The sequence below is a fragment of the Triticum aestivum genome, chromosome 2A, assembly GCF_018294505.1.
Source record: "Triticum aestivum cultivar Chinese Spring chromosome 2A, IWGSC CS RefSeq v2.1, whole genome shotgun sequence".
Taxonomy (NCBI): Eukaryota; Viridiplantae; Streptophyta; class Magnoliopsida; order Poales; family Poaceae; genus Triticum; species Triticum aestivum.
Genome location: NC_057797.1, coordinates 679,853,587 through 679,876,055, shown reverse-complemented (window position 1 = coordinate 679,876,055; position 22,469 = coordinate 679,853,587). Strand labels below are relative to the sequence as shown.

Sequence of the window (22,469 nt, the reverse complement as noted above, 5' to 3'; positions counted from 1 at the left end):
TTCAAACCTTTTTGGTCCTTACTGACAAAAGGGGCAGAAGCATATGAGTTTGATAGTCTTCAAGCGGGTCCATATGGGCGGTGGTTTTATATTTTGCCTAGTGTTTACAACTCTCGCTTTCTGATACATTTGGTTCTTTGAGTTGTAACACTTAAACTAGATGGTCATCTGCTACTTATTTTCTATTCTGTGATGCGATGATAAATTCCGCATGTGCGATGATAACTTCCGCACTTAGGTCATTCTGCAGACGTCCATTTTTCATTATGCATGTCATTATCTTCACATACTTATCATGCATGATGAATTGTCATCATAACTTGAAAAGGATCTCCACAAGTACAACCTGCCATGTGCATTTGCATACCAAAAGCAAATTACTTATATGCACATCTTCAGGGGGAGCCTTTGACACTTATGAAGATAATCCCCTATCCTTTACAATTTCACATATTTTATTCCCCGTTGAAAACTTCAACTAGTTTGTCATCAATCACCAAAAAGGGGGAGATTGTAAGTGCATCTAGTGCCTCCCCTAGTTGGTTTTGGAGTATTGACGACAAACCTGGTTGAGGGACTAATGTGTTCGTGAGAATTGTAGGATAACACAGGTAGAAGTACCTCATTGATTCGGTTTTCCTACCAGAGATGACCCCTATAAATGTATGAAAACATTAAAGTCAAAGGTGGTATGCAAAGACATTCACATTGAAGACTATGACAAGAGAAGACATCGCGTGAAGACTATGGAGCGCGAAGACTTAGCAGTTTCGTCGTTCTGTGTTTTTCTTTGTTGAGTCATAGGAACCACCGTACTGTTAAGTGGGGTCCAAGTGAACCAGTCAAAATGACTGAAGTGATGCTTAACCAAAATCCTATGTCTTCGAGTGAAGACTATGAGAGCAAATCTTGTCCAGAGTTGGACAAGTCAGCTTTGCTTGTAGCCCAAGTAAAGTTGTCGTGTGTGTTTGAAATCTGACCGTTGGAACACGTGTCAGTTCCTTAGTGACCCAGGGTCATTTCGGACAAATCAAGTCAGGTTGCCTAGTGGCTATAAATAGCCCACCCCCTACAACCATAAACGGTTGGCTGCTCAGAGTTAGTGTACGACTTTTGTCATTTGAGAGCAACCCACCTCGAAGCCTTTGAGAGAGAATTCCTTTTGTCGTTAGGCATCACTGAAATCTTCCTGTCTGTGTGATCTAAAGACTTATTACACTTGAGGACTGTGAATCCTCCAGCCGGTTAGGCGTCGCGTTCTGAGCATCCAAGAGTCATTGTGGATTGCCGGTGAACGAAGTCTGTGAAGGTTTGGGAGTCTACCTTGAAGACTTACCAGAGTGATTGGGCGAGGACTGGGTGTCCTTAGCTCAAGGGGAATAAGGTGAAGACAAGGTCTTCTGAGTTGAATCTCAGCCTCCCTAACCAGACGTACAGTTGTCACAGCAACTGGAACTGGTCCAACAAATCATTGTCTTCAATGAGTCACTGGTTTCATCCTTCCCTTTCCTTTACTTACTGTTGATCCTTGTGAAGGCATTGTATGATTGCATTATCTTTTGTCTTCACTGAGTGACTGCTTGTTCTGATTGGCTTCACAATATCTTCCTACCTAATCTTTACTGCCTAGCTGCTATTATGTTGGAAATATGCCCTAGAGGCAATAATAAATTGGTTATTATTATATTTCCTTGTTCATGATAATTGTTTATTATCCATGCTATAATTGTATTGATAGGAAACTCAGATACATGTGTGGAGACATAGACAACACCATGTCCCTAGTAAGCCTCTAGTTGACTAGCTCGTTGATCAATAGATGGTTATGGTTTCCTAACCATGGACATTGGATGTCATTGATAACGGGATCACATCATTAGGAGAATGATGTGATGGACAAGACCCAATCCTAAGCCTAGCACAAGATCATGTAGTTCGTATGCTAAAGCTTTTCTAATGTCAAGTATCATTTCCTTAGACCATGAGATTGTGCAACCCCCGGATACCGTAGGAGTGCTTTGGGTGTGCCAAACGTCACAACGTAACTGGGTGGCTATAAAGGTACACTACAGGTATCTCCAAAAGTGTCTGTTGGGTTGGCATGAATCGAGACTGGGATTTGTCACTCCGTGTAAACGGAGAGGTATCTCTGGGCCCACTCAGTAGGACATCATCATAATGTGCACAATGTGATCAAGGAGTTGATCACGGGATGATGTGTTACGGAACGAGTAAAGAGACTTGCCGGTAACGAGATTGAACAAGGTATCGGGATACCGACGATCGAATCTCGGACAAGTATTGTACCGATAAACAAAGGGAATTGTATACGGGATTGATTAAGTCCTTGACATCGTGGTTCATCCGATGAGATCATCGTGGAACATGTGGGAGCCAACATGGGTATCCAGATCCCGCTGTTGGTTATTGACCGGAGAGTCATCTCGGTCATGTCTGCATGTCTCCCGAACCCGTAGGGTCTACACACTTAAGGTTCGGTGACGCTAGGGTTATAGAGATATTAGTATGAGGTAACCCGAAAGTTGTTCGGAGTCCCGGATGAGATCCCGGACGTCACGAGGAGTTCCAGAATGGTCCCGAGGTAAAGATTTATATATAGGAAGTGCTATTTCGGCCATCGGGACAAGTTTCGGGGTCACCGGTATTGTACCGGGACCACCGGAAGGGTCCCGGGGGTCCACCGGGTGGGGCCACCTGCCCCGGGGGGGCACATGGGCTGTCGGGGGTGCGCCTTGGCCTATATGGGCCAAGGGCACCAGCCCCAAGAGGCCCATGCGCCAAGAGAAGAGGGAAAGGAAGAGTCCTAAAGGGGGAAGGCACCTTCGAGGTGCCTTGGGGAGGAGGGACTCCTCCCCTGGCCGCACCCTTCCTTGGAGGAAGGGCCAAGGCTGCGCCCCCCTCTCCCTTGGCCCTATATATAGTGGGGGAAGGGAGGGCAGCAACACCTAAGCCCTGGCGCCTCCCTCTCCCTCCCATGACACATCTCCCTCCTCCCGCAGCGCTTGGCGAAGCCCTGTTGGAATCCCGCTACTTCCACCACCACGTCGTCGTGCTGCTGGATCTCCATCAACCTCTCCTCCCCCCTTGCTGGATCAAGAAGGAGGAGACATCGCTGCTCCGTACGTGTGTTGAACGCGGAGGTGTCGTCCGTTCGGCGCTAGGATCATCGGTGATTTGGATCACGACGAGTACGACTCCATCAACCCCGTTCTCTTGAACGCTTCCGCGCGCGATCTACAAGGGTATGTAGATCCACTCCTCCCTCGTTGCTAGATGACTCCATAGATTGATCTTGGTGACACATAGGAAAATTTTGAATTTATGCTACGTTCCCCAACAGTGGCATCATGAGCTAGGTCTATGCATAGTTTCTATGCACGAGTAGAACACAAAGTAGTTGTGAGCGTTGATTTTGTTCAATATGCTTACCATTACTAGTCCAATCTTGATTCGGTGGCATTGTGGGATGAAGCGGCCCGGACCGACCTTACACGTACTCTTACGTGAGACTGGTTCCACCGACTGACATGCACTAGTTGCATAAGGTGGCTAGCGGGTGTCTGTCTCTCCCACTTTAGTCGGATCGGATTCGATGAAAAGGGTCCTTATGAAGGGTAAATAGCAATTGGCATATCACGTTGTGGTTTTTGCGTAGGTAAGAAACGTTCTTGCTAGAAACCCATAGCAGCCACGTAAAACATGCAAACAACAATTAGAGGACGTCTAACTTGTTTTTGCAGGGTATGCTATGTGATGTGATATGGCCAAAAGGATGTGATGAATGATATATGTGATGTATGAGATTGATCATGTTCTTGTAATAGGAATCACGACTTGCATGTCGATGAGTATGACAACCGGCAGGAGCCATAGGAGTTGTCTTAATTTATTTATGACCTGCGTGTCAACATAAACGTCATGTAATTACTTTACTTTATTGCTAACCGTTAGCTGTAGTAGTAGAAGTAATAGTTGACGAGACAACTTCATGAAGACACGATGATAGAGATCATGATGATAGAGATCATGGTGTCATGCCGGTGACGATGATGATCATGGAGCCCCGAAGATGGAGATCAAGAGGTGCAAAGTGATGATGGCCATATCATGTCACTATTTGATTGCATGTGATGTTTATCATGTTTATGTATCTTGTTTACTTAGAACGACGGTAGTAAATAAGATGATCCCTCACTAAAATTTCAAGAAGGTGTTCCCCCTAACTGTGCACCATTGCGAAAGTTCGTCGTTTCGAAGCACCACGTGATGATCGGGTGTGATAGATTCTTACGTTCACATACAACGGGTGTAAGCCAGATTTACACACGCGAAACACTTAGGTTGACTTGACGAGCCTAGCATGTACAGACATGGCCTCGGAACACAAGAGACCGAAAGGTCGAGCATGAGTCGTATGGTAGATACGATCAACATGAAGATGTTCACCGATGATGACTAGTCCGTCTCACGTGATGATCGGACACGGCCTAGTTGACTCGGATCATGTAATCACTTAGATGACTAGAGGGATGTCTATCTGAGTGGGAGTTCATAAGATGAACTTAATTATCCTGAACATAGTCAAAAGGTCTTCGCAAATTATGTCGTAGCTCGCGCTTCAGTTCTACTGTTTAGATATGTTCCTAGAGAAAATTTAGTTGAAAGTTGATAGTAGCAATTATGCGGACTAGGTCCGTAAACTGAGGATTGTCCTCATTGCTTCATAGAAGGCTTATGTCCTTAATGCACCGCTCAGTGTGCTGAACCTCGAACGTCGTCTGTGGATGTTGCGAACATCTGACATACACATTTTGATAACTACGTGATAGTTCAGTTAAACGGTTTAGAATTGAGGCACCGAAGACGGTTTTGAAACGTCGCGAAACATATGAGATGTTTCGAGGGCTGAAATTGGGATTTCAGGCTCGTGCCCACGTCAAAAGGTATAAGACCTCCGACGATTTTCTTAGCCTACAAACTAAGGGAGAAAAGCTCAATTGTTGAGCTTGTGCTCAGATTGTCTAAGTACAACAATCGCTTGAATCGAGTGGGAGTTGATCTTCCAGATGAGATAGTGATGTTTCTCCGAAGTCATTGCCACCAAGCTGCTAGAGCTTCGTGATGAACTATAATATATCAGGGACATATATGATGATCCTTGAGATATTCGCGATGTTTAACACCACAAAAGTAGAAATCAAGAAGGAGCATCAATTGTTGATGGTTGGTGAAACCACTAGTTTTAAGAAGGGCAAGGGCGAGAAGGGATACTTCATGAAACGGCAATTCAGCTGCTGCTCTAGTGAAGAAACCCAAGGTTGAACCCAAACCCGAGACTAAGTGCTTCGGTAATAAGGGGAACAGCCACTGGAGCAGAATTACCCTAGATACTTGGTAGATGAGAAGGCTGGCAAGGTCGATAGAAGTATATTGGATATACATTGTGTTGATGTGTACTTTACTAGTACTCCTAGTAGCACCAGGGTATTAGATACCGGTTCGGTTGCTAAGTGTTAGTAACTCGAAATAAAAGCTACGGAATAAACAGGAGACTAGCTAAAGGTGAGCTGACGATATGTGTTGGAAGTGTTTCCAAGATTGATATGATCAAGCATCACACGCTCCCTTTACCATCGAGATTGGTATTCAAACCTAAATAATTGTTATTTGGTGTTTGCGTTGAGCATAAACATGATTGGATTATGTCTATCGCGATACGGTTATTCATTTAAGGAGAATAATGGTTACTCTGTTTATTTGAATAATACCTTCAATGGTCTTGCACCTAAAATGAATGGTTCATTGAATCTCGATCATAGTGATACACATGTTCATGCCAAAAGATATAAGATAGTAATGATAGTACCACCTACTTGTGGCACTGCCACTTAAGTCATATCGGTATAAAACGCATGAAGAAGCTCCATGTTGATGGATCTTTGGACTCACTCATTTTTGAAAGGATTGAGACATGCGAACCATGTTTGTTGGTAGATATGCATGAAGAAACTCTATACAGATGGATCGTTTGGACTCACTTGATTTTGAATCACTTGAGACATGCAAATCATACCACATGGGCAAGATGACTGAAAGCCTCATTTTCAGTAAAATGGAACTAGAAAGCAACTTGTTGGAAGTAATGCATTTTGATGTGTGAAGTCCAATGAGTGCTGAGGCATGTAGTGGATATCGTTATGTTCTTACTTCACAGATGATTTGAGTAGATGTTGAGTATATTTACTTGATGAATCATGAGTCTGAATTATTGAAAGGTTCAAGTAATTTCAGGGTGAAGTTGAAAGATCGTCGTGACAAGAGGATAAAAGATCTATGATATGATCATAGAGATGAATATCTGAATTACGAGTTTGGCACAGAATTAAGACATTGTGGAAATTGTTTCACAACTAATACAGCCTGGAACACCGTAGTGTGATGTCCGAACATCATAACTGCACCCTATTGGATATGATGCATACCATGATGTCTCTTATCGAATTACCACGATAGTTTATGGGTTAGGCATTAAAGACAACCACATTCACTTTAAATAGGGCACCACGTAATTCCGATGAGATGACACCGTATGAACTATGGTTTAGGGAAACCTAAGCTGTCATTTCTTAAAAGTTTGGGGCTGCGACGCTTATGTGAAAAAGTTTCAGGCTGATAAGCTCGAACCCAAAGCGGATAAATGCATCTTCATAGGACACCCAAAACAGTTGGGTATACCTCCTGTCTCAGATCTGAAAGCAATAAGGGATTGTTTCTAGAATCGGGTCCTTTCTCGAGGAAAAGTTTCTCTCGAAAGAATTGAGTGGGAGGATGGTGGAGACTTGATAAGGTTATTGAACTGTCTCTTCAACTAGTGTGTGACAGGGCACAGGGAGTTGTTCCTGTGGCACCTACACCAACTGAAGTGGAAGCTTATGATAGTGATCATGAAACTTCAAATCAAGTCACTACCAAACCTCGTGGGATGACAAGGATGCGTACTACTTCAGAGTGGTACGTAATCATGTCTTGGAAGTCATGTTGCTAGACAACAATGAACCTACGAGCTATGGAGAAGTGATGGTGAGCCCGGATTCCGATAAATGGCTCGAGGCCATAAAATCCGAGAGAGGATCCATGTATGGAAACAAAGTGTAGACTTTGACAGAACAACTCGATGGTCATAAGGCTGTTGAGTGCAGATGGATTTTAAAAGGAAGACGGACAATGATGGTAAGTATTACCATTAAGAAAGCTCGACTTGTCGTTAAGATGTTTTCCGACAAGTTCAAGGAGTTGACTACGATGAGATTTTCTCACTCGTAGTGATGCTAAGAGTCTGTTGGAATTATATTAGCGATTACTGCATTATTTATGAAATCTTGCAGATAGGATGTCAAAACATTGTTTCCTCGACGGTTTTTGAGGAAAGGTTGTATGTGATACAACCGGAAGGTTTTGACAATCCTGAAAGATGCTAATAAGTATGCAAAGCTCCAGCAATCCTTCTAAGGACTGGAGTAAGCATCTCGGAGTTGGAATGTACGCTTTGATGAGATGATCAAAGATTTTGGGTTTATACAAAGTTTATGAGAAACTTGTATTTCCAAAGAAGTGAGTGGGAGCACTATAGAATTTCTGATAATATATGTTTGACATATTGTTGATCAGAAATGACGTAGAATTTCTGGAAAGCATATAGGGTTATTTGGAAAGTGTTTTTCAATGGAAAGCCTGGATTAAGATACTTGAACATTGATCATCAAGATCTATAAGGATAGATCAAAATGCTTAATGGTACTTTCAAATGAGCACATACCTTGACATGATCTTGAAGGTGTTCAAGATGGATCAGTCAAAGAAGGAGTTCTTGCCTGAGTTGTAAGGTATGAAGTTAAGACTTAAAGCTCGACCACGGCAGAATAGAGAGAAAGGACGAAGGTCGTCCCCTATGCTTAAGACATAGGCTCTACAGTATGCTATGCTGTGTACCGCACCTGAAATGTGCCTTGCCATGAGTCAGTCAAGGGGTACAAGAGTGATCTAAGAATGGATCACAGGACAGCGGTCAAAGTTATCCTTAGTAACTAGTGGACTAATGAATTTTCTCGATTATGGAGGTGGTAAAAGAGTTCGTCGTAAAGGGTTACGCCGATGTAAACTTTGACACTAATCCAGATTATTCTGAGTAGTAGACTAGATTCGTATAGTAGAACAGTTATTTGGAATAGCTCCAAATGTAGCGTAGTAGTTGCATCTACAAGATGACATAAGAAATTTGCGAAGTACATACGGATCTGAAAGATTCAGACCCGTTGACTATAACAGCTCTCACAAGCATAACATGATCAAACCCAGAACTCATCGAGTGTTGATCACATGGTAATGTGAACTAGATTATTGACTCTAGTAAACTCTTTGGGTGTTAGTCACATGGGGATGTGACCTTGAGTGTTAATCACATATCGATGTGAACTGGATTATTGACTCTAGTGCAAGTGGGAGACTGTTGGAAATATGCCCTAGAGGCAATAATAAATTGGTTATTATTATATTTCCTTGTTCATGATAATCGTTTATTATCCATGCTAGAATTGTATTGATAGGAAACTCAGATACATGTGTGGATACATAGACAACACCATGTCCCTAGTAAGCCTCTAGTTGACTAGCTCGTTGATCAATAGATGGTTACGGTTTCCTGACCATGGACATTGGATGTCATTGATAACGGGATCACATCATTAGGAGAATGATGTGATGGACAAGACCCAATCCTAAGCCTAGCACAAGATCATGTAGTTCGTATGCTAAAGCTTTTCTAATGTCAAGTATCATTTCCTTAGACCATGAGATTGTGCAACTCCCGGATACCGTAGGAGTGCTTTGGGTGTGCCAAACGTCACAACGTAACTGGGTGGCTATAAAGGTACACTACAGGTATCTCCAAAAGTGTCTGTTGGGTTGGCACGAATCGAGACTGGGATTTGTCACTCCGTGTAAACGGAGAGGTATCTCTGGGCCCACTCGGTAGGACATCATCATAATGTGCACAATGTGATCAAGGAGTTGCTCACGGGATGATGTGTTACGGAACGAGTAAAGAGACTTGCCGGTAACGAGATTGAACAAGGTATCGGGATACTGACAATCGAATCTCGGGCAAGTATTGTACCGATAGACAAAGGGAATTGTATACGGGATTGATTAAGTCCTTGACATCGTGGTTCATCCGATGAGATCATCGTGGAACATGTGGGAGCCAACATGGGTATCCAGATCCCGTTGTTGGTTATTGACCGGAGAGTCATCTCGGTCATGTCTGCATGTCTCCCGAACCCGTAGGGTCTACACACTTAAGGTTCGGTGACGCTAGGGTTATAGAGATATTAGTATGCGGTAACCCAAAAGTTGTTTGGAGTCCCGGATGAGATCCCGGATGTCACGAGGAGTTCCGGAATGGTCCGGAGGTAAAGATTTATATATAGGAAGTGCTATTTCGGCCATCGGGACAAGTTTCGGGGTCACCGGTATTGTACCGGGACCACCGGAAGGGTCCCGGGGGTCCACCTGCCCCGGGGGGCCACATGGGCTGTCGGGGGTGCGCCTTGGCTTATATGGGCCAAGGGCACCAGCCCCAAGAGGCCCATGCGCCAAGAGAAGAGGGAAAGGAAGAGTCCTAAAGGGGGAAGGCACCTCCGAGGTGCCTTGGGGAGGAGGGACTCCTCCCCTGGCCGCACCCTTCCTTGGAGGAAGGGCCAAGGCTGCGCCCCCCCTCTCCCTTGGCCCTATATATAGTGGGGGAAGGGAGGGCAGCAACACCTAAGCCCTGGCGCCTCCCTCTCCCTCCCATGACACATCTCCCTCCTCCCGCAGCGCTTGGCGAAGCCCTGTTGGAATCCCGCTACTTCCACCACCACGCCGTCATGCTGCTGGATCTCCATCAACCTCTCCTCCCCCCTTGCTGGATCAAGAAGGAGGAGACGTCGCTGCTCCGTACGTGTGTTGAACGCGGAGGTGCCGTCCGTTCGGCGCTAGGATCATCGGTGATTTGGATCATGACGAGTACGACTCCATCAACCCCGTTCTCTTGAACGCTTCCGCGCGCGATCTACAAGGGTATGTAGATCCACTCCTCCCTCGTTGCTAGATGACTCCATAGATTGATCTTGGTGACACGTAGGAAAATTTTGAATTTATGCTACGTTCCCCAACATATTAGTCATTGTGCTTTTCACTCCATTGAATACTTGACTATGGCTTGCCTAGTGTAGTCTACCTTTCGCTGCATGGTAATAGCTTTATTTCTATCGTTTGTCTTCGAAACTTCCATGTTTTGAAGACTTTCATAAAAATCGCCTATTCACCCCCCTCTAGTCGATCACTAGCACTTTCATGGCCAAGAAGTTGAAGGACAAGATGAAGACTCTTTTATGCATGCAAGCAAAGGGGCAGTACAGGATTCACGTGGCATGCAAGGAGAGTCGCCGCCGCGACAAGAAGGTTATGAGGCTCTTTGGAGAGGACGTCTCTGGCGGTTCTGAGGATGCCATCACGCCAGAGGCTGCATGGATGGCGAAGCAAGGCTTCAAATGGACTAGTTCTAAGGAGGACATCGAGGAGACCGTCCCCGCCGCCGAGTCTGACAAGGAGCACGAGGAGCATTGGGATGATTTCTCTGCCTGAGCCACCCCTTGTGTGTAGGTGTCCTCTCTGCCTTTTTGGCGTCTCGATGCCAAAGGGGAGAGAGTGTAGGGATTTGCGTGCTTGTGAGTCGTGTCGTGTTTGGAGTCGTGTCGTGTTTGGTGTTTGCTTTTTCATTTGGACCTCATTTGCTTTGGTTTAGTTTGCGCCTTTGAGACTTATCCTTTATATGGTGTAAGACATATGCACTCTATTCTATCTTAGTGAGCTTATGATTGTGCTACTTGTTATGCTCGTATTTGCTATCTTGTCTAGTGTTAGCCTTACTTTTGCAAGATATGCCTTGTCTCTATAATATAGGGGGAGCTTTGATCTTAGTATGTGTGCCGTGTAGTCCAAAGCACCCATCTAGTTGGCACACATCTAGGGGGAGCCCGTTTATATTCTAGAGAAGAGGGGTTTGCGTTTGCTTAACATTATTGCCATTGTGCAAATCCCGTATTGTCATCAATCCACCAAAAGGGGGAGATTGTAAGGGCATATTTATCCCTAAGGTGTTTTGGTGATTGATGACAATGCTTTTGCGGACTAATCGTGTGCCGTGAGTTTCCCAGACATTTCATCGCTAGGCACAAGACGGTTTGGTGCCCCTCGAAGACTATTGAAGACGACATTTTTTCTACGTTTCTTTTAGGTGGATTTGAGTCGTAGGAAAGACGTACTATTAAGAGGGTGTCCGTGTCGGAAAGGTTTGGATGGAATCATCACGTACACGTTTTCTTCCTTGTCCCCTCCTTTCCCCTGCACTTTGGAGCATCCTCCGTTTATTCTCTTCACCTTGTCCTGGCTGCTGTTGATGGGCTGCGGTAGTACTGCTCCTTCTTGAGCGGTAGTACCTCAGGCACCCGTGGTAGTACCATACTTCAGCGCGGTAGTACCGCAGGTGCCCACGGTAGTACCGCTCCTCTAGAGCCGTGGTACCGTGGCCCCTAGGCCAAGTACCGCTCCTTCACGGTAGTAGGGGCAGATGTAATTTTTTACATCCGTGCCACCGCGGTAGTACCGCATCCCTTGCGCGGTAGTACCGTGCGTGGTCTGGCTCTACTGCGAGGCGATAGTACCGCTCCTCTGCGGTAGTACTGTATCGGATTTTTGCTTCGTCCGTGTTCCAATGGAAGTAGGCACGGATGTATGTTTATTCGCGCTCTTCCCAGGCTAGGGGTTTCCTGCCTTGCGAGAGTACCGCAAGGGGGAGCGGTAGTACCGCGCCTGCGGCAGTACCATCCTTAGCCCTTGTGCTTCAGGTCTGCCCTAGCTACTGCTGCTGCGGTCAGGAGCAGAAGTACCGCATGGCCTTGCGGTAGTACCGTTGGTCGCGGGCTGGTAGGTGGATAACGGTTGAATTTTCGTCCTAAGCTATAAAAGGGGTGTCTTCTTCTTCTAGTTGACTACCTCTTCCAACCCTAAGCTCCATAGTTGCTCCAAGCTCCATTTTTGCCCGATCTCACTCCCTAGCCAATCAAACTTGTTGATTCGCTCGGGAGTGGTTGAGAAGGCCCCGATCTACACTTCCACCAAGAGAAATTTGATTCCCCCCACTAATCCCTTGCGGATCTTATTACTCTTTGGTGTCTGAGCACCCTAGACGATTGAGGTCACCGCGGAGCCATAGTCCATTGTGGTGAAGCTTCGTGGTGTCGTTGGGAGCCTCCAATTGAGTTGTGGAGTTTGCCCCAACCTTGTTTGTAAAGGTTCGGTCGCCGCCTCCAAGGGCACCAATAGTGGAATCACGGAATCTCGCATTGTGTGAGGGTGTGAGGAGAATAGGGTGGCCCTAGTGGCTTCTTGGGGAGCATTGTGCCTCCACACCGCTCCAACGGAGACGTACTTCCCCTCAAAGGGAAGGAACTTCGGTAACACATCCTCGTCTCCACCGGCCCCACTCTTGGTTATCTCATGCCTTTATTTGTGCAAGCTTATTTGTGATATATCTCTTGCTTGCTTGTGTACTTATGTTTGTTGCATCATATAGGTTGCTCACTTAGTTGCATATCTAGACAACCTACTTTGATGCAAAGTTTAAATTGTTAAAGAAAAGCTAAAAATTGTTAGTTGCCTATTCACCCCCCCTCTAGTCAACTATATCGATCCTTTCAAACAACGGGGGGAGAACACGAGCTCAAAGGATAAGGTTCATTGGGGAAGAAGACCCCCTTTTATAGGAGGGGAAAATCCAACCGTTATGTGCTTAGCCCGCACATGAGCGGTACTAAAAGAGGCAGAACACGGGACCAAAGGAGGCAGGGCAGAGCAGAGTACGATGGCAGTAATGCAGTAGCGGTACTACCGCCCGACCGGAGTGGTACTACCGCTTAGGCGGAACTACCGTGCCTTACTGTCGTGCAACTACTGCTAAACCCGACATGAAAAGAGCAGGACCCAAAATCGAGGCGGTAGAAGAGCGGCACTGCAGTGGTACTACGGCTGAGAGCTCCAAGCGGTACTACCGCTGGGACCAGACAAAAGCCACTCTCAAGAAGACAAGAACTGCCATAACTTCTGCATATGAGCTCTGAATTGAGCAAACTCAAGCTTGTTGGAAACAAGACGACGAGTAGCATCAAAACATCGACTGGTTATAGTACGAAGAGGCAGGGGAGGTATGCCTAACAAAAAGAGGAGTGAAACCTCCAACCGAGAAGAACCGGCAAAACCTCCAACATCGAAAACATCATAGAAGATGCATGTGAACTCCGTTTTCGATGAACTCGAGCTTGTCATCAAGATGACCATAAGCTCTAAGACTCACAAAGAGAACCAAACAAGAACCAAGAAAGATGATGCAAGGATGCAATGGTTTGAGCTCTCAACGAACGATACGATCAAGCTACTCATCGAGAGCCCCCATTGATAGTACGGCAATCGATCCTATAACCCGGTCTCCCAACTACCATCATGAGACCGGTAAAATAGAAAACCTATCAAGGGCAAACCTTTGCCTTGCACATGGTCCACTTGAGCTAGATGATGACGATCTTGACTTCCTCAAGTTGGACCACCTTTCTTGATTGTGTTGGCTCGATGAAGACTAGTTGATTGCTCCCCCATACTCCATTATGGGTGAGCCACTCTTCCGCACATCTTCACATGTCCATTGTCACCATAATGGACGACAAGCTTCAAGCATTTGATCTCTTCATGATGCTCCACTTGAACTTGCACACCGCAACCTAACCCCACAAAGAACTCTCACGAAGACCATGGGTTAGTACACAAAGCGAAATTGACAATGCTTACCATATCATGGGATCACTTGATCCCTCTCGGTACATCTTTTGCGCTTTGTGAGTTGATCAACTTGATTCATTCTAGACTTAATCTTGATCAACCTTGAATCTTTTCAATTCTCTTCATTTGGATGATGTCTCGAAGGTAGACATGAATGATTACACAATCTTCTTCTTCAAGACATGCTTGCAATAAGCTCGACACTCACATGACCAATCTTTGGATAATTCCTTGAATGGCACCTTGGTCGACACAAACTCTCCTTGAAACCAACACATGTACTCCAAGAAAAGCATATGGACAAAACCTTTAAATATAACTCAAGGCAACCATTAGTCCATAGAGATTGTCATCAATTGCCAAAACCAAACATGAAGGCACCGCATGTTCTTTCAGCGGCGTTTGTGCTCTGAAGGTTACCTCTTCCTGGGGACCTCCAGGGGTAACTTTTAGTGGCTTGGGAGCATGCCAAGTGGTGCGTCCTGCCGCCACCACATGTGGCGTGCTGGGCGCTCCCTCTAGATTTTTTTTAATTTTTCAATACACGTTTCCGGGTTTAAGATAGGTTTTTTCTAGGCTTTCTAGGCTATTTGGGGTTCACCTGATTTTTTCCTGAGGGTTTGGAAAAAACAACTATGTGAACTTTTTTTGCATGGGAAAAATATGCCTTCACGAGAAACACAAATTTGCTTCTCGTGAAAGCACGGAGTTATGCTTCTCGGAAAAGGAAAAAAATTATACTTCCACGAGAAGCATAGATTTGCTTCCGCGAGAAGCATAATTGTGCTTCTCAAAAAGAGAAAAATATGTGCTTTTGCGAGAAGCACAAATTTACTTCTCGTGGAGTCACAGATTTATTTCCATGAGAAGTGTAACTGTACCTCTTGGAAAGGAAAAATATATTGTCCATGAGAAGCACAAATTTGCTTCTAGTGAAGACATAGATCTGTATTTCTGAAAAACAAAACAAGCTGTGCTTCTCATTTTTTTTTGAAAAACCGCAACCGTGCTTCTGCCTTTGTTTTTCTTTTCGTTTTTTCATTATTCATTTTTTTGCTTTTTGTTTTTTATCGGATTTTTTGGTATTTATTTTTTTCATTTATAAAAAAGTTAGTTAAAACCTATTAACATGTGATCCAATTTAAAAAATCTTGACGCGGGTCCAATGGTAAAAACGGTTCGGGAGTTGGACGCACCGTTCAAGAATTCTTTTAATAAATAAATCTAAAAGAAAGAGAAACTTCTAAATTAACATTACGATAAGCGATGTACAAGTAATGCGTCACTTGTGAGCGTCTGGAGAGTGATCTTTACCAGTAATAACCCTTAACAAGTGATCTCGGGCAAATAGAAATTCCCTTTCTTTAACCGAGTGGAACAGCCATCCATGCTCTTTCTTTAACCGAGTGTTCCGGCCCAATACAGGCGGATGCACTTTCGTACACATTACAGCCCATTTCCCCAAGGTGAGCCTGTGTATCAGGCAGACCTACGGGCTATGTGTGAATAAGAAACGGAGATATTTTCACTGTTGCTGTTCTTATCTCTCTCCGCCATTCGTGCAACGCTCGTCGCCGCCCGTGAGCTCCGGCCGTTGGTGCCTAAGCAGAGCTCCACCCTCCCTCCTCCGGCGTCCTCTTCTCCAGTGTAGCCTCCGTGCCCGCGACCTACCCGATAGTTTCTCCGCTGGGCTCGGCAGTAGCGCTCCCTGCGTAGTGGCGCGCGCGAGGAGACGGCGGCTCGGTCTCTCCCTGGGCACTTCCGCCCCGGCCCTTCTCTTCCTCCTTTGCCGGCGCCGCCGCCGCCCTTCCTCCGCCACCGGCATCGTCTGCTCCTCCTCCGTCTCCTGGCAACCGAAGCAGCAACTGAACCCACATTAAGTTGCCTTCCGTATCTGCTGAATTTACAGCGCCTTTTTGGGGGGCTGGGTTTGTGGCATGGAGATACTTAACTGTAAGGGTAGGTTCTCACTGTCAAGCAATCCTCATTGCCTTCCACAGTTCCATTGCCTTTTCAGTATCCTAATTCTTACATTATTATCAGAATTGTGTATGATTGCGTCTAAAGTTTACCTTTGAATCTTCAATTCAGGCGTTCGTTTTAGCTTGACAGGCATCAATGGAACCAGGGCCAACCAGTTAGTAAAGGTATCGATTCCTTGCTCTCGCTATACAACCAGTTCCCAGTCAATCACAGGACAGCCAAAGAGGCTTGAATGGATTCTTATGTCATCTGTAGGTTAGCCAATCGAGTATACAAATTGCCCTCCAACCATTCAAGGTAGTCAAAATGGAAGTCTATGATGCTGTGTTGCTCGCATGAATGGTTATCATAAGAAGTGTGGTGCTTTTTTTTTTAGAAAAAGAGGAGGACCCCCGGCCTCTGCATCTGGGCGATGCATAGGGCCACTTTATTAATTATTTTCACAAGACCTTACAAAGTCATACAACAGTAAGACTAAAGCCACCATCTAAGCAACAATTGTCGCTACTCCTATCCAATTGATGAAGGGGCGCTGATAGTCTAGGCCTAATACCAAACAGACATCGCAGCCAAACCTAAACATCTAAGACCTGAGGTCCCAACCAGGGCGCCTGCCGGGTATGGGGCACCTACCAGTCCGGCGCACCCCTCAACCAGGACGTCTGCCGGGTATGAGGCCGCCGCAGCCACCTGCCACCAATCCATCTTCAGAGCTGTACTGTTGCATGTACCGTGCCAGGTCTCTCTGCCATCGACGCCACCACGACGCCAGACAGCGTCGTCCTCCTGCGCGAGTCCATCCTCGCACGTCGAACTCCGAATCTGCACCGTGCCACGCCGTCGAGATCCGTCGCCATCAATGTGTAGGATGAAGCACCGCTCCACCAAAGATGTCGTCCGTTGGTCCCGCGAAGCCGAGTGCACCTCCAAGAATGCCGCCCCCAAGGGGGTAACGACACATGCTTGCCGCCGACATCCGATCAGTTGATCTAGGGTTTCCCCCGGAGGTATTGAGTGGAGTTGGGAGTTTCACCTTGATGATGCCTTCATGAAGGAAACGATGATAGGGGCATCGTCATCATCGGCTCCGGCCATCAACCGAAAACCAGGTTTTCACCCGGATCCGTCCCAAGAAATCCACCCGACAACCTGTGCACCGTGCCACCGTAGGAGCCTTAGCGCACCGGCCACTGCTTGATTGTGCCACCACTGGAGCCTAGGAGGTGGGCTCCCACCCCGCCTCGCCAAGCCCCGAGAGCCGCCGAGATGGATCCCACGCGCTCGTAAGAAGTGTGGTGCTATTCCATAGCAGAACTTTTTCAGCACCTGTGCCGCACTTTAACTCCCATGCCTTTGTCTAGCTTATTGATTGACAAATTGCTGTGACATTAAAGACCAATACAAGTATATCATCTCTATACACCCAGCTGGGAACAAAAATTATTCAGATTCATAGGGCCTATCAATTTTCAGTTAGTGGATATCTTATGCAGCTAGGCCTGCTGCAGTGCCATTTTACATTGAATTTTGCTTTACGAGATTCCCTTCCAGTCTGCACCATTATCTTTGTGATTACATTCTGGCAGATAACTACCATTAACGGCCCGTTGGTCCGTTTTGCTGTAGTTTTGGTTTCGGTAGAATGCTCGAAACGAATTTGTGATGGAGTGCTGCCGCAGTCGAAGAGTTTTACGCTCACTGTCTGTTTGCAAGCACTGTGATCGGTTTATACTTATCCCTTTTGTTTACAACTTGTCACAGATAGGATCCCAACCTCAACGAGTTGGCCGGGCAAGGTCAGTAACATGCTGTGAGTACTCTCCTGATCCTGCTAGCAAGAGGCATGAGAGGTATCAGCAACAACCACAAAATGTTGATCTCCCAGAATTACACCCGAAGAACAAAAAGAAGCCATTTCCTGTCCCAATTAAAAAGATGCTGCAAGCTTCCCGCAAAGATAAGAGGCTTGCACAGATGAGGATAGAGAAGCCTCTTGAGCCCCCAAAGAACGGCTTGCTTTTACCAGAGCTTGTCCCTGTTGCCTACGAAGTCCTTGAGAACTGGAAAGTGCTCATCAGAGGCATCTCTCAACTTCTGAATGTTGTTACAGTTTATGGTTGCAGGTAAGCACTAAATTCTGATCTGTGTCATAAGCTGTTTATACATGCATTAATGTTTCATGACCCTTGTATAGGTACGTCGTTCACTATCCTGTGACATGATTCGGCGAGTAGTATCTTGTATATTAATATCCGTCTTGTGATTTTGTAGAAAATGCCCTCAAGTCCATGTTGGCCCAGTTGGCCACCAGATACAAGATTGCTATGGTTCAGGAAGCCAGCGACGAAATAGTCACCACTCTTGGGTCAGAGGATCCATCAACGATGTGCTCATCCCGATCGAATCTTACCATCTTTTTGACCCATTTGGGCGGAGGGTCAAGCATGACACCAGGTTTGACTTCGACAGGATTCCAGCAATTGTTGAGCTATGCATTCAGGCTGGTGTCGACCTACCACAATATCCCACAAGGAGACGGACTGCTCCTGTGCGGATGATTGGCAAGAAGGTTATTGACCGTGGCGGAGTTGTCGATGAGCCTAAGCCACACCGATTGGAGGACTGTATATCTCTTCTTGCTGAGCTTGACACATTTAGCAACCAACAGGGACAGTCACCCGCGCCGGCCAATGTGAAAGAGCATGCAGAGAGGACACTGAAAGCATACTGTGATGTCCGGCGGGGTGTTACGCAGCTGATGAGCAAGTATACGGTAAAAGCATGCGGGTACTGCTCTGAGGTCCACGTTGGTCCATGGGGACACAATGTGAAGCTCTGTGGGGCTTTCAAGCACCAATGGCGAGACGGCAAGCACGGGTGGCAGGATGCTGTTGTGGATGAGGTCATACCACCGAACTATGTGTGGCATGTCCCTGACCCCACTGGCCCTCCTCTCAGATCCTCTCTAAGGAGTTTCTATGGCAAAGCTCCGGCCGTGGTCGAGCTATGTGTGCAGGCGGGAGCTGAAATACCTGCAGAGTACCGGCCAATGATGAGGACTGATATCATCATCCCAGACCCCGATGAAGCTTGGATGGCTGCATGAAAACAATGTTCTACCCCTGCACTTCTGAAGATGCCCGGAGTCCAAATTCCAGCCGAAGGTGCTTGTTACCTGGATGCCCCATGGTTGGGCCCTGTCATATTGCGTGAGGCAGCAGCAAATGCATAGGTTGTATTATAATACTAATACTACGCTGAACCATGACCAGACATACTCTCAAAATTGATTCATAGATCCGCTAAAAGTATTCATCAAAAGGTGATCCCCGAATATCCTGCCTTCGCTCGCCTGTCTTCCTAGTGATACTATGCATCTTCAGACCATTTGATCGCTGCTTTGCTGCAGATGCACAACTTGAAGAAAGGAAGTGGAAAAGGACGTCCTCTGCTATGGTGTATATAACCTTGTTTAATGGTGTGAGATGCCTTATGCTTCCCTATGCTAGACTGTGAGGCACTTACGATGGCTCGATACAGATGGCTTCCCCCTTTCCTCTGCTGGTACCAAGCTTAATGGCGAGCTGATTCTTGGGATTAAACTAATCACTGAGATTTGTTCGGGTATTTGTGCGTCTGGCTGTGATTAATCATGGACTAAAAGCTGTGCAACTTGTACCTGCCCCCAGAATCCCAGATCATCGCTCCCGGTGCGGCTACATGTATGCCATCAGATTTATCGGTATAATGTACTCTCTCCTCTACTCTTTTGTGCTGTATACTCTGTAACATGGGTGCAAAAGCTGTATCAAATGGATGGTTACAGAGCCATGAAGTGGACTTAGTGTATTTGTTTCTAAAGGATGTATGACAGGCAATTCAGCCAGCCTGATCAATGCTTCCATGCTCTTCTCAGCAGTGAACTGCAGATATCATAAACCATTTGCAGTTACAACTTTGCATAAACCATGTCCCAGCAAGTCAACAACATAATCTCAAATTAAGGGCCCCGAGCTCGCACAATTTTTTATCTTTTTTGAATATAGCATATATGCACTAGGAGAAGAACCTTCAGTTGAAGTAATATTATAGTACTCCCTCCGTCCCAAAATTCTTGTCTTAGATTTGTCCAAGTACGGATGTACCAAGTCACGTTTTAGTATTAGTTACATTTGTATCTAGACAAATCTAAGACAAGAATTTTGGGACGGAGGGAGTACTAGCTAAAGATGTGGTCATCACATATATTATTACAGTAGCCAGTGAAGATGCCACAGCATAATGTCTCTGCCCTGCTCTGGTGCTGGCGCAAGAACAGAGAAAACATGGTGAGCGGCTGCCATGCAACTGAAAGTACACAATTGTTTTTAACTGCAAGTACACATCATTGAGTTGTGCCCGGTATATACCCTCTCCTCCCTTATGCTAGGATGATTAAAATACACTGGTAAATACAGCTAGGAATCAACAGACGGACCGTGCACGTATGGCCGGGTATCTAAACGGCTCCAGTTGCAAGAGCTCTCTGCACTGCACATGTGTGTTCGGTGTTCGTTCACTGGTGTATAAATACAGGGCGGCAACGGTCTAGCCAACCCACCTCATCACTCACTCACTCAGCTCCAGAGCGATCGGTCGCCTCTCTTGAGCTCCCGCGCCGTAGTCATCATCGCCATGGCTAAGGAAGAAGAGCTCAAGGTATGCATAGCATTCAGTCAGAGACTCAGAGCTCAGTTGTCCGTTGATGTGTCTTCCATGGTGCTTGATTGTGGATGGGCAACCTCTGACCTGGTTTTTGTTGGTGGTGGTGTGTGCAGAGAGTTGATTTGAAGGTGAACGTGAGCTGCTGCGACGGCTGCAGGAGGAAGGTGATGAAGGCCATGAACCTCAAGGGCGTGCTGAGGACGGAGATCCACCCGTCGCTCGACCGGGTCACCGTCGTCGGCAACGTCGACACCAAGGTGCTCGTCAAGAAGCTCGCCAAGGTCGGCAAGATCGCCGAGGTGGTGGAGGCGGCGGTGCCCGAGCAGCAGAAGAAGCGCGAGGGCGATGGTGGGAAGGACCGCGACGGTGGCGACTGGACGGCGCCGGCGCCGGGGATGGCGGGCGAGAAGAGCAAGCGCAAGGAGGACGGCATGGACAACGGCGGCAACAAGCCCGCGGCGGCGTCGTCCAAGAAAGAATGCACCAAGTGCGCGCACCAGCACAAGCAGTCCGCGCGCGGCGGCGGTGACGCCGATGATCACGGCAAGAAGGCCAAGGGCGCCGCCGGCGACGAAACGAGCGCCTTCAAACAAGAAGCCGATGGCTTCGCGGCCGAGGCCAAGGCCTCCGCTCCCGACCACGCGCCGGCGGCAGCGCACCACAACTACTACCGCGCCGAGCCGCCCAGCATGGCCGTGCCCATGCAGTACATGCCGACGATGCCGTACTACGCGGCGGCGAACGTGACGGCGCCGTCCTACTACAACGGCGGCGGGTACTACGCGATGCCGCCTCCGCCGCCGGCCCCGATGCCGTGGCAGCCTCCTCATCAGCAGCAGCAGCTGGTCCGGCCTCAGCCGTCGCGCTTCGACGTGGACTACTTCAACGAGGACAACGCCGTCGGCTGCCACATCATGTGAACCTTGCATGATCGATGGAGCCACGTCCCATGGATCGAGGACAACGCTAATCCACCATTTTTTCCCTTCTCCCACCATTACCTCGTTCATGTACAACATCCACCTGATCGATCGCCATGAATTATTCAGTTTATTTCCTGGAATCCTATGTTGAACTGTTGATCGAGCAAAATCACATCGCGATGCATTTCTCGCGACGCAACATCTCAGAGAAATTTATCAGACCGCAAGAGTTAGTGCTTCTCCAATCACACCCCGCAAAAAACCTACCGCATCCGTCTGGACGGAGGACCAGTCCACAGACACGGATGCAGGAGGATGTCATCCAATCGTAGTCACATTCCATTCACCGGTAAATCTAAATTTAAATCTACGTTGATCCACACAACATGCCGGATCACATCCCTGATCACAACTAAAAGAAGGTAAATATGCTTAGTTTTTACATGCCCAAACCCAAAAGAACATCAGTCTATGCATTCCTGTCGGATCGGCCATCCTAGCAAGATGCTTCCGGATCAAAGAGGTGCTGTCGCTGCTGCGTAGGCAGCCTCCGCGTCCGCGTCCGCCTCCGCCGCGTCCTCATCTTCCGTCGCCGCCGATGATATTTCTACCGCTCCAACATCTGGTAGCGGACGTATTGCATGATAATTCTAGTGTCGACATCCAAAGAGTCGATATTCAAGGTCAACACCTTGATATCCTCCGCATTGGCGGTCATCTTCACCCTGTTTTCCTCGAGCGCAGCCTTGTTCTCCTCAAGCGCCGCCTTCCTCTCCTTGATCATGGTCCTTCTCTCTTCGAGCTTGATCTTCTTCGTCGCATCCATCAACTGTGTGAACCTCTCCGCCTTCCACTCCTCCTTGATGTCCGAGCGCCTCACGCATGCCTCTTCCTTCTTCGACAAGATCT

General features: G+C 46.9%; 2 protein-coding genes across 3 annotated transcripts; both read left to right on the top strand.

The window, feature by feature from the left end:
* Positions 1-15,458: 15,458 nt before the first annotated feature.
* LOC123190175 (APO protein 1, chloroplastic) lies at positions 15,459-19,835 on the top strand. Of its 2 annotated transcripts, none has more exons than XM_044602771.1 (5): positions 15,459-15,909; positions 16,042-16,097; positions 17,699-18,056; positions 18,205-19,255; positions 19,343-19,835. In XM_044602771.1, the coding sequence occupies exons 3-4, from the start codon at positions 17,869-17,871 to the stop codon at positions 19,037-19,039; spliced, it is 1,023 nt and encodes a 340-aa protein (XP_044458706.1). In that variant the 5' UTR covers positions 15,459-15,909; positions 16,042-16,097; positions 17,699-17,868; the 3' UTR covers positions 19,040-19,255; positions 19,343-19,835. The 2 variants fall into 2 exon arrangements, with proteins under 2 accessions (XP_044458706.1, XP_044458705.1); XM_044602770.1 differs by having other exon boundaries at positions 15,460-15,909; positions 17,695-18,056.
* A 312-nt stretch (positions 19,836-20,147) lies between these two features.
* Positions 20,148-21,712, top strand: LOC123185903 (heavy metal-associated isoprenylated plant protein 33). Its single transcript, XM_044597714.1, has 2 exons — positions 20,148-20,631; positions 20,751-21,712. Exons 1-2 carry the CDS (start codon positions 20,608-20,610, stop codon positions 21,555-21,557), a joined length of 831 nt encoding a protein of 276 aa, XP_044453649.1. The 5' UTR covers positions 20,148-20,607; the 3' UTR covers positions 21,558-21,712.
* Positions 21,713-22,469: the final 757 nt, after the last annotated feature.

What these genes read in the sequence shown, in the direction of transcription:
- LOC123185903 (XM_044597714.1), top strand. Translation starts at nt 20,608, where the DNA reads ATGGCTAAGGAAGAAGAGCTCAAG. An exon ending in CTAAGGAAGAAGAGCTCAAG is followed by an intron (nt 20,632 to 20,750) that starts GTATGCATAGCA and finishes TGGTGTGTGCAG; the next exon opens with AGAGTTGATTTGAAGGTGAA.
- LOC123190175 (XM_044602770.1), top strand. Translation starts at nt 15,888, where the DNA reads ATGGAGATACTTAACTGTAAGG. An exon ending in GGAGATACTTAACTGTAAGG is followed by an intron (nt 15,910 to 16,041) that starts GTAGGTTCTCAC and finishes TCTTCAATTCAG; the next exon opens with GCGTTCGTTTTAGCTTGACA. An exon ending in GTTACAGTTTATGGTTGCAG is followed by an intron (nt 18,057 to 18,204) that starts GTAAGCACTAAA and finishes GTGATTTTGTAG; the next exon opens with AAAATGCCCTCAAGTCCATG.